This window comes from Abramis brama (genome assembly GCF_963993115.1).
Source record: "Abramis brama genome assembly, chromosome: 15".
NCBI lineage: Eukaryota > Metazoa > Chordata > Actinopteri > Cypriniformes > Leuciscidae > Abramis > Abramis brama.
In genome coordinates this window covers 6248614-6261266 of record NC_139977.1, presented here as the reverse complement: position 1 = coordinate 6261266, position 12653 = coordinate 6248614, and the positions used below count along the sequence as shown (strand labels likewise).

The following is a 12653-nucleotide window of genomic DNA, read 5'->3' as shown; positions in this document are numbered from 1 at the left end:
ATAAAGCAGAAAACCAGAGGGTCAATCCACAGGCAGTGAATCGGATCCAACTGTCAATCTCTGCACCACGATGCAATAAGACAACACTTGAAGGCACATATGTGCCTCGTAGAGGGTATCCTACCCTTTCTGAAGGTTTAGTCTCAACTCAAGGCCCCGCAAATCAGAACCAAATTTAAATGATCAAAGTAGTTTAGAACCTGCATGTTTCATACATTTCATGAATATAAGGAGAGCCAGGGCCAATTGAGAAAAAACAAAACTGGTAAAATCCAACCTGAGGAAATTCCTGTGCCTCTGTACAATTTGAATACAAAAATACTCATCCTACAGATAGATCGTAACAAACCAATCTTTGGTTTGAATCTGAGGAACAAGTGTACCTTCAACCACCTACATCTCAGACACAGTTTCAGAGATAGTGGTGAACTCTGAGAAGCATCTGAGTTTGTGATTGATATACCCTGATGGAGATCCTAGAATAAAGGCCTGCAGGGCAGATATGCTTTAGGTGGCCTAGAATTGCTCATGTATCTTGAGCCAGAGGCTGTGTTGTCTCCTCCAAGCTTATCCACAGTGGGAGAAACAACATCCAATAACTCACTGCAGGATAAAGATGAACACACTTCTTGGCTGCTAGAAGGACTCAGAATCCGAAGCGGCTGTGGAAAAAAAATCATAATGATTCTCCAAACCGAAATATATTGCACCACGAGCTAACAGATCTGCACACAAATTATCATGTGCAAACTCATCCGGAGAGGCTTTCAGCATGCAATTTAGAGAGCGATAGGGAAAGCATGACATAGAAATTCATTGGCTCACTCTCCATAGCCTCCACTCTCCCCAAACTCAACAATCGGATCCCTAAGCTTTAGGTCATGCAGCACTTTAGCAATAGCAGAACCAGTTTGAGGGGGATGTCCAATCATTGTTTCCTCGGAAAAAAACAAACAAAAAAACTAAGCACTTTCATTTTAAAATTCTTGCAGTGCTGACAAGTCATTAAAGGCGGCTTGAGCATGATGATAGCCCAGAGAGAGTCCTCGCTCGTAATAAAAAAGGACACAGAGCCACATACTTACGAAATGCCATTGTGTTCACCCAGAGGATAATAATCTACATGATGAAGGCCACCAAACACGACGAATCCATTCAAATCAGAAGAAACCCACTACATGGCTCAGATTTCTGAAGAACAGAAATCTGATGATGAGCGATGCCATGATAACATCCTGGTGACACATGCCTTAGTGACCGGTGCAAGCACAATCAGCCAATGAATTGGTGTGATTGTACAGGTTTCAGACGATCGTCATACCTGGAGGGTGTTTCAATAATGTCAGCTAATGACGCTGCATCGAGTGAACCTATGAAAGGGAACTTTTCTCATTATGAATCAAAGGCACATTAAAGTGGAGAGGCGCTCCTCACTCGAATGTCTCGTTGGAGCGTCTGGATTTCAGTGGAAAACTCCACACACTGCTCCTCCAACTGTTGACGCTTCTGCATGTTGCTGGAGATCAGGAGCTTTTCTCCACGAATCTCGTTTACGCTGCTTTTCAAGGCCTGGATCTGCTCCTGCTGGTCCTGGATCAGTTTCCTTTTCAACTCGATCTTACTGCAGGCTAAACACGAGGAGCATCACATGGAGACACAGTGATAAACAGGGTCATATACAGTAGGTGTTAGAACTTATTTTACCAGTATTTGGGTATTTGACATAAAATACTTTGTTGACATTTGTTGTGGTGTGAAATGCTACATTTAAAATTAATTTCAATAGCATTTTGCTAATACTTATTTTATATTAATAATGCATGCAGTTTCTTTTATATTACATTATTATATTACATTAATGCATTCAGACTTTCAAAATAAATTGAGGACATTTGATTATTTATCATGACATCAACAGCAAATAACTACTTTAAAACTTAAAACATTAAGGCATAGATTAAGCCAGGATTAGGCCTTAGATAAATTAGGACATTTAAGTAGCTTTTATTAACATGCCTTAGAAAAAAACATTACTGGTGTGAATCTTGAGAAAAAACAATGGTACTGATATATTTTAAGATATGTCGGTGCAAGTTGCTTTCAGTTAAAACAGCTCAAACATGAATTTTAGACTGGGACTAGGCTTAAGCCTTATTAAAACAGGGCATTTTGGTGGGTTGCACCAATAATGATTAAATTAAGCAAAGTTTAAAGCTAATAAAGGATTTGCTGATCTGTAAGTTTAAAGATTATCCCTAACTGAGATTTAAATCAGAGTTTAAAGTAATGGAGCAACAAGATTAAAGTGAATCCATCTTAAATGTAAAATAAAACTAGGATCAAAATGATAGTTTAAATGAAAGCATGCTTATTTTTCCTAAGAAGTGAAAGTGATTAAAAGTATAGAAAAAAGACCTTTTACTATTAGTATCTATCTATCTATCTATCTATCTATCTATCTATCTATCTATCTATCTATCTATCTATCTATCTGGGTTGGTTGTTCTGTCTATCTGTTGATACAGTACCCAGGATATACAATTTCCCTTATAAATTTACATAAATATAAAATAAGAATATCAAAGAACAAATGACAAATGTTTAAATTAATGTACATAACCATTCAAAAGATTGGGGTCAGTAAGATAAAAAAAAAAGAAAAAGAAATGACTACTTTAATTCAGCAAAAGCCTATTTAAACAGATTAAAATTGACAGTAAATATATTTATTATGTTACAAAAGATTGCGGTTTGAAATGCTGTTCTTTTGAACTTTCTATCCATAAAGACTCCTGAAAAACGTATTATGGTTTCCACAAAAATATTAAGCAGCACAACTGTTTTAACCAAATTAGCATATCAGAATGATTTCTGAAGGATCATGTGACACTGAAGACTGGAGTAATGATGCTGAAAATTCAGCCTTGCCATTACTGGAATAAATTACACTACTATTTTTGTATGTATTAAAACAGAAAACATTATAAATTGTAATAATTTTCCACATGTTTTTACTGTATTTTTGATCAAATAGATGCAGCCTTGGTGAGCAGAAGAGACTTCTTTCAAAAACTCTTACAGACCCCAAACTTTTGAACAAGAATGTACATTCACATGAGATTCACAAAAAGTGTTTTATATTCTACATAAAGAGCTGAACGTACTGGTGTCCAGGCGGTGTTGGGTCTCTTGTTTCTCCTGGCTGACCTGCGTCATGGTTCGGCTGAGGTCAACTCCCTGAAGCTTGGCTGCATGCTGAGCGATCTTTCTCTCCACATCCTTCAGGTCAAGCTACATATGACAGGAAACATTCTGATTACCCACACTTCAATAAAAATACTGCTTGTTAAGTTGTGCCACATCCATTACTGTTGCGTCCAAGTTTATACTCCATTTCAAGTAAGAATAATATATCGAAAGCCATTTATGAGAACTATTCATTTATAGCACACCTTTAAGCTTTAAGCTTTTTTTTTTTTAAAACAAGGAGAACACTAGTGTCTCTGGACTCTGTCCCGGACACCAAAATTGTAATGATTCATAAAAAATTTGTCAATGTCTGGCCAACTAAGATTTCTATGGAAATAAAGGTTAAGATCGTGATTTTTTCAGGAGTAGTACAGCACACCATGAGTATATATTAGCACAGTTTGTTTGCTTTTGGGATCCAAAGGAGCATTTGGACCTTGAAACTGTAATGTATGAAATCAGACTTAAAGGTGCAGTTATGCAGGATTTTCTAAAAAAAAATAAGTATAGACTAATACAAAAATAATGCCTCTCAATCACGGTTTATGGTCCACTAGAAGTGTGCAGCAGTGTTTGTGTCTACAGATACATTCTACTGCCTATATTTTCATATTTTCTTCCTGAATTCCTGTGTAATGTGCCAATAATGATCCGTGGCACAGGTGAGGACGGGACTTTATCATGCGAATCTGAAGCTTGGCTAAGTTGTCCGGTCCGTTGCTATTGCCTTGTTGACAGCTATCTGTAATCCCTCAGAATCCTAGGCATTATAATTATGTTTTTAAGATGACACGTAATTATTGTTTATTAGTGACTAGACTGATGATGACTAAACTCGCTCGCAAATTACAAGCAGTCATCTAACTATTAACGTTTTATTTTCTGTGTTTGGGCTGGCTGGAGATGAGCTTAGACCTGAAAGCGATCCATGAGGGAGACGTCCTGCAGACAGGCCTTGGCGGTGTCCTCCTCAGACATCAGTGTGCACAGCAGCGTCTCCTGCTCCTCAGTATCTCCTTTCAACTTCTCAATGTCTCGATTCACACGCTGGAGTTTATTTCTGAGCTCTGGCAGCTCTTTCTCCTGGAGCTCCACTATGGACTGCCTGTCAAGACAAAAAATATTCATCAATATCAATATAAGGGGATAAAATAAGTGGATGGATGGATGAACAATGGGGAATGAAGGGGTAAACAGGAGGGAGGATGGATGATGGAAGGATGGGGGAATGAAGGGATAAACAGGTAGATGATGGATGGATAGATGGATGAAGGAATGAAGGGATAAACAGGTGGATGATGGATGGAGGAATGAAGGGATAAACAGGTGGATGATGGATGGATAGATGGATGGAGGAATGAAGGGATAAACAGGTGGATGATGGATGGATGATGGATGGAGGAATGAAGGGATAAACAGGTGGATGATGGATGGGATAGAAGGATGGAGGAATGAAGGGATAAACAGGTGGATGATGGATAGATAGATGAAGGGATAAACAGGTGGATGATGGATAGATAGACAGATGAAGGGATAAACAGCTGGATGAATGGATGGATGGGGGAATGAAGGGATAAATTGGTGGATGATGGATTGATAGATGAAAGGATGGGGAATGAAGGGGTAAACAGGTGGATGGATGGATGCATAGATGGAAGGATGGGGAATGAAGGGGTAAATAGGCAGACAGATGGATGGGGAATGAAGGGATAAACAGGAGGAAGGATGGATGGATGGGAGAATGAAGGGGTAAACAGGGAGAATGAAGGGGTAAACAGGAGGAATGAAGGGGTAAACAGGTGGATGATGGATGGATAGATGGAATGATGGGAAATGAAGGGGTAAACAGGTGGATGGATGGATAGATGGAAGGATAGAGAATGAAGGGGTAAATAGGTGGATGGATGGATGAATGGATAGATGGAAGGATGGAGAATGAAGGGGTAAACAGGTGGACAGATGGATGGGGAATGAAGGGGTAAACAGGTGGATAGATGGAAGGATAGGGAATGAAGGGGTCAACAGGTGGACATATGGATGGGGAATGAAGGGATAAATAAGTGGATGGATGGATATATGGATGGATAGATGGAAGGATGGGGAAAGAAGGGGTAAATAGGTGGACAGATGGATGGGGAATGAAGAGGTAAACAGGAGGAAGGATGGATGGATGGGGAATGAAGGCATAAACGGGAAAAAGACTGGATGGAAGGATGGAGGAGTGAAGGGGTAAACAGGTAGATGATGGATAGATGGAAGGATGGGGAAAGAAGGGGTAAACAGGAGGATGGATGATGGAAGGATGGGGAATGAAGCGGTAAACAGGTGGATGGTTAGATGGATAGATGGAAGGATGGGGAATGAAGGGGTAAACAGGTGGATGGATAGATGGAAGGATGGAGGAATGAAGGGGTAAACAGTTGGATGGATAGATGGAAGGATGGGGAATGAAGGGGTAAACAGGAGGAAGGATGGATGGAAGGATGGAGGAATGAAGGGGTCAACAGGAGGAAGGATGGAGGAATGAAGGGGTAAACAGGTGGATGATGGTTGGAAGGATGGGGGAATGAAGGGGTAAACAGGAGGATGATGGATGATGGAAGGATAGGTAATGAAGGGGTTAACAGGAGGACGGATGGATGGAAGGGTGGGAAATGAAAAGGAATGAAGGGGTAAACAGGAGGATGGATGGAGGAATCAAGGGGTAAACAGGAGGAAGGATGGATGGAATGATGGAGGAATGAAGGTGTAAACAGGAGGAAGGATGGAGGAATGAAGGGGTAAACAGGTGGATGATGGTTGGAAGGATGGAAAGATGGGGGAATGAAGGGGAAAACAGGAGGATGGATGGATGGATGGGGAATGAAGGGGTAAACAGGTGGATGGATGGATGGAAGGATGGGGAATGAAGGGGTAAACAGGTGGATGGTTAGATGGATAGATGGAAGGATGGGGAATGAAGGGGTAAACAGGTGGAAGGATGGAGGAATGAAGCAGTAAACAGGAGGAAGGATGGATGAAAGGATGGAGGAATGAAGGGGCAAACAGGTGGATGATGGTTGGTAGGATGGGGAATGAAGGGATAAACAGATGGATGGAAGCATGGGGAATGAAGGGGTAAACAGGAGGATGGATGGATGATGGATGATGGAAGGATGGGGAATGAAGGGGTAAACAGGTGGATGGATGGATGGATGGATGGATGGATGGATGGATGGATGGATGGATGGATGGATGGATGGATGGATGGATGGGGAATGAAGGAGTAAACAGGTAGATGGATGGATGGATGGATGGATGGATGGAAGGATGGGGAATGAAGGGGTAAACAGGAGGATGATGGATGATGGAAGGATAGGTAATGAAGGGGTTAACAGGAGGACGGATGGATGGAAGGGTGGGAAATGAAAAGTTATGAAGGGGTAAACAGGAGGATGGACGGAGGAATCAAGGGGTAAACAGGAGGAAGGATGGATGGAATGATGGAGGAATGAAGGTGTAAACAGGAGGAAGGATGGAGGAATGAAGGGGTAAACAGGTGGATGATGGTTGGAAGGATGGAAAGATGGGGGAATGAAGGGGAAAACAGGAGGATGGATGGATGGATGGATGGGGAATGAAGGGGTAAACAGGTGGATGGATGGATGGATGGATGGATGGGGAATGAAGGGGTAAACAGGTGGATGGTTAGATGGATAGATGGAAGGATGGGGAATGAAGGGGTAAACAGGTGGAAGGATGGAGGAATGAAGCAGTAAACAGGAGGAAGGATGGATGAAAGGATGGAGGAATGAAGGGGTAAACAGGAGGAAGGATGGATGGAAGGATGGAGGAATGAAGGGGTAAACAGGTGGATGATGGTTGGTAGGATGGGGAATGAAGGGATAAACAGATGGATGGATGATGGAAGCATGGGGAATGAAGGGGTAAACAGGAGGATGGATGGATGATGGAAGGATGGGGAATGAAGGGGTAAACAGGTGGATGGATGGATAGATGGAAGGAATGGAAATGAAGGGGTAAACAGGAGGATGGACGGATGGAAGGATGGGGAATGAAGGGGTAAACAGGAGGATGGATGGATGGGGAATGAAGGGATAAACAGATGGATGGATGGATGGATGGATGGGGAATGAAGGGGTAAACAGGAGGATGGATGGATGGAAGGATGGGAATGAAGGGGTAAACAGGAGGATGGATGGATGGATGGGGAATGAAGGGGTAAACAGGAGGATGGATGGATGGATGGATGGAAGGATGGGGAATGAAGGGATAAACAGGTGAATGATGGATGGATGCATGAATAGCTGAAGTAAAAGATGGATGTATAAACATAAAGGATGGATAGTTAAAGTGATAAACAGATTGAGGAATAGACAGATAGATAAATAAATAAAGTGATGACTGAATGTCCAGAAAAGTGTTATTGCCTGATGGGCTTCAGTGCCATCATTTCATCACGCCTGCGCTCTTTCCTCTTCAGGTCCTGCTCGGTGTTCTTCAGTTTGTCTGGGACGAGCCGCAGCTTGGACTGCATGTCATTAATGACGTCCTGGAGCTCGGCCTCTGAGGGGAACACACGCTGACACACGGGACAGCAGGGCTCACCCTCCTCCGTCAGCTGACTGATGAACTGACTGTACACGGCGGTGGCGCCCGCCAGCATGGCTGCCAAGAAGATAATGAGAATCAGTGTTGGGGGGAACTCATTACAAGCAACTTGAGTTACGTAAATAGATTACTTTGTCAAGCCACTGGTAAAGTAACGTATTACTTTTAAAATTTCTAACAAAATATCTGAGTTACTTCTCTACGAGTTACGTTGTGACGCCGAATGGGGTTTTGCTTAGAAAGCCTCCTATCTTGGATAAATAAAACGAGCCAATGGGAAAGAAATGCCATGGGTCTGCGGAATTTGCATTGCGTAACTCCGCCTTACCTCGTGGGTATATAAGGAAGTGCGAACCTGCAAGCGCTGCCCTTGGAGGAGGCAGACCCAGCCTTGGCACTGCTCTGTCCAGTACGCGCCCTCCGTGCCTACGTAGACAGAACGCAGTGTTTCAGGACCCCAGACCAGCTCTTTGTCTGTTATGGTGGGAAGGGAAAGGCTCTCTCCAAGCAAAGGTTGTCTCACTGGATAGTGGACGCCATTGCTTTGTCATACCAGCAGCAAGGTCGACCGTGCCCCCTTGGGGTGAAGGCCCACTCCTCTTGGCCTCCTTCCCCACTGTGGCCTCCTCTTGGGCTCTAGCGTATGGCGCCTTGCTAACAGACATCTACAGAGCTGCAGACTGGGCGACACCTAACACATTTGCCAGGTTCTATAACCTCCGAGTGGAGCCAGTGTCCTCTCACGTACTCGCTTCAACCAGCCGGTACTAGGACCCGCTCAGGTGTCTTCGCTTGCTCGCCATTCCACTCCACGGACTGGATATGTACGATTGTTCTCCTCAGGTGCGCCTCCCCGAGAGGCCCTGACTTCCTCCAGCACTGTTGACGTCAACCCCAGAGTTAGGCCACCGGCAGCTTTCGCGATTGGCTAGGTGCCGTCATGTGCATGGTTCCCCCTCTGGGCGACCCCCATGTGAATTTCCACTGTAAGCCTCTCTGAGCATGCGTCTTTCCCTTGGCAAGCCACCTTGCCACCCCTGGGGTTGAAATATTCCACCTGCGGCTGGACACCCCAGTGGATTCTCCATATGTGTATTCTGTTAGTCCCCCCCTTTCGGGCTGGCACTGATTGCATATTTCATATTTGCATATTTGAGATATGCTTCCCAGTGTACCTTGGTATTCCTGTGTTAAGTAGGAGTCCTTTGTCCGTGCTAGTCTCACGACAGGGATCTCAGACTTGCACAGGGCACTGGAAGACAGCCGAGGTGGCGTGATTAGACTGGGAACCCCATTCGTTGTCACAACGTAACTCGTAGTGACCACGAAAGGGAACGTCTTGGTTACGTATGTAACCCTCGTTCCCTGAGTAGGGAACGGAGATGTTACGTCTCCCTGCCAGCTCCCTGCCAGAGTTCAGTCTCGGCTCCTCAGCGAAGAAACATATCTGCATGTTGCCAGCGTACTTCCTTATATACCCACGAGGTAAGGCGGAGTTGCGCAATGCAAATTACGCAGACCCATGGCATTTCTTTGCCATTGGCTTATTTTATTTCTCGAAGATGAGAGGCTTTCTAAGCGAAACCCCGTTCGTCGCCACAACAAAACGTCTCGGTTACGTATGCAACCCTCGTTCCCTGAGTAGGGAACGGAGACGTTACTTCGTCTTTATTGACTGTAAATTTATTGACTGACAGCTCTCTTGACTACTCTCAATAAACTACTTCAGTTTATTGACTGACAGCTCTCTTGTCCCCATGTTGAGAGAATCATGAGTAAGTGCAGAGGCGTTGTGTGTGTTTTTGTGTGCTGTGTGAACATAATGCTTATTGTAGTTCTAGACTAAAAGTGAGCGTGCATTTACTCATCTCACTTGCACAAAAAAAGATTCAATATTTCTCACAATTCAAAAATCAGAATACTATGCAAACCTTCAATAACTAAATATGTTAAATAAAACATACATTTTTATGCATTTGATCTCACTTTATTGACCAATGTACTTGCTTCTGACCTTTGATGATTCAGTTAAACCATAAGTAAAAATGACTATAGATTTTTTTTGTTTTTATTGGTTAACCCTCTGAGGTCGGAAAAACGCGCCACCGCGTTTTGCTGGATTTTCTTCACATAGTAGCACAATAAACTTAAATTACTCCGTCATTTATGGTTATAAAGAAAAAAGAAATATGAAAAAAGAATCTGTGATATTTCTACTTTTGTATGTGTCCACTTACGATCAGATCAAAACATTGTGCTTTTGTAAAATAAAGAAAATAAACAAGCTGTGCTTTCTACCTCTCCGTCGCGGTGAACTTTTTTTTCTTGAGCACGTCTATAAACTGAAACAAAACTCAGCGAATACTTGTCACACATTTATGAGCCATATATCTTTATAAACATTTAAGTGTGTACTTTTAAATGATCGGATTCAAACTGAAAACAAATATTCTCTGTTTAAGTAATATGTATAAAACCAACAAGATGTCCAGCTTCTCAAACCCTTGCTCATTATTTTTAATTCGACCACGCCCACACGCGCAAAAGAGATTGACATGCAAATCGTCCACATGGAAAAGTCTCTGCTTTTCGTCGAGTTTGAAAGACACGCCGTGAGCTTACATTGGGTTTACCTCAGAAGAAGAACGCGATTTGAAGACAAGAAAGATGTAAGGTAAGAAATTCTTATTAGTTTATGTTATTGTTGCATAAACTTCACATTGCAGTTGAAATGTTGCTAGATATAAGGTGAATATTATAATATTTAGACCCGTGTTTACTATACTGTGTTTGTGGATATCTGCTCAAACGTAGATATGTGTAATATGGTAACCATAATGTTTAATATTTTGGATTCGCAGTTTCTGCGTTTGAATGTATCATATTTTGGAGCGCGCTCTGTTTAAATGTATCATATTTTGGAGTGCGCTCTGTGTTTGAATGTATCATATTTTGGAGCGCGCTGTGGGTTTGAAAAGCAAAACGCACCAAACAAAGGCTTCTAATCTCATTTCATATCATCATAACGAATGGAAACATTTGAAGTAACATATGGTAATCAATCAATATATTTTTCTCTAATGTAGTTGTTACTGAAATCTTTTGGAAGATTTATAGGCTGCTATAGGCTATTGTTATTATTATTTTATGCAGCATCATTATACATTGTTGGAAACATTTGTGTGTGTATTCTGTGAATTTTAAAAAGCAATTTTAACCAGAAAAATCTCAAATCTATTCCCAAAATCGTGCAGCCCTATAGTTTCTTTTTTTTTTTTATAGGTTTTTTTTTTTTTTTTTTTTTTTTACAGGGACCAGATGCTCCACTGAGGAGTCCTGCTGACTTCAACATTCACATGAGTCTCTGTACATGAACATGGTAAAGTGAAAATCAAACACCTTGGAAATGAAAGGTATGTACAATGTTTTTAGGAATGGCACAAAGGTTTCTGTCTTTGGATCATTGTTTTCAATAATGTGCTTTTTTGTCATTTGTTGTGTATCTTTGGATTATGTTGTGTATCTTTGGATTATGTTGTGTTGTAAATAAATCCAAACAATCTAAAAGCCATTCTTTTTTAATTCTCCTCATTCTTTGTGCAAGGTTGCTCAGAATGATAGGGCCTGATAGCTCCTAATAGGGCCATTAGGGGAGGGTCTTTGTCTTTCTCAGGTGTGAAAGCCATACATATTAATGATGTGATCACGCCTCTTCGCATAAAGCTTTCTTACAGAAAACACATCTTACAAATTTTAAATCAATATATTGTCTTATTTGAATGAGCAGTCAGGATGATTTTCACATAGTTTTGGAGCAAATATTCTAGGCTACGTGATACAATTTTCAAAAGTCTTGTGAAGAAATAATCAGTATGGGTTTCATGGCCTTATTTCAGTGAATTTTTTTTTTTTTTTGTATTTTCACAAACCACGCATAAATGTCACTATCTCAAAACTACAAACTTTTACATACATGCTGCTGATATATTATTGTAGCAGAGTTTGTGCTAAATACAGTGTAATCAGACTTTAGCCATGAAAATGTCACAAGTAACAGAAATAAGCACAAATGTCAGAGCATGTCAGAACACCTCCAGGGCCAGAAAACAGCTCAGACCCCAGAGCGTTAAAGTAAGTGTTGCATCCTATTCTTCCGTTATCCAGAAATGGCAGCAGAGCTGATAAGTTAGTTTGAGCTGCGCCCTCTACTGTACAGCCGTGAATTTCCTTCAGCCTGAGGCTTATTATTTCACATTTGGTGTGAAAGGGTCTTTACATTTGCCCAAAAATATAACTTTTTTGTTATAAAAAAAAAAACAAGCCTAGCCCAGTTGCAAAAAAAGTAACGCAAAATTAACGTAACTCGTTACTTTTCAAAAAAGTAACTAAGTAGCGCAATTAGTTACTTTTTAAGGGAGTAACGCAATATTGTAATGCATTACTTTTCAAAGTAACTTTCCCCAACACTTCCGATAATCACATTCAAAACACGGAAGACTGAGAAAACCAGGGATGTTCTGAATTCGCACACATACTGGGTTGTGTAACTGCTGTGGACTACATAAACTCAGCTGTGTGGGTCCCAGCTTTATACTTCATATCAACAGTCATTGCTATACTTGGCATAAAGAAAGTCTATATCCTGTTTACCAATAAACAGTAATTTACCGTCAAGCAGGCCAACACAGAATCTGCATCTGAAAAGCTTCAAAGACTTCAGCAGAATTCAAAGGCCATCATACACAAAACGCATCCCTCGACCCTAACGGGTTCATGTATGATTTGTCCATTAT

The 12653-nt window shown here is 41.5% G+C and overlaps 1 protein-coding gene across 1 annotated transcript in view; it reads right to left on the bottom strand.

The window, feature by feature from the left end:
- LOC311097900 (DNA repair protein RAD50-like) overlaps nucleotides 1-12653 on the bottom strand; it is an 80933-nt gene that overhangs the window by 53776 nt on the left and 14504 nt on the right. Inside the window, exons 14-17 of the mRNA XM_084137874.1 lie at nucleotides 7680-7917; nucleotides 4165-4354; nucleotides 3165-3291; nucleotides 1435-1628 (exon numbers count right to left, since the gene is read on the bottom strand). Coding sequence (XP_083994000.1) covers nucleotides 1435-1628; nucleotides 3165-3291; nucleotides 4165-4354; nucleotides 7680-7917 — 749 coding nt within the window. The remainder of the gene's footprint in view (nucleotides 1-1434; nucleotides 1629-3164; nucleotides 3292-4164; nucleotides 4355-7679; nucleotides 7918-12653) is intronic.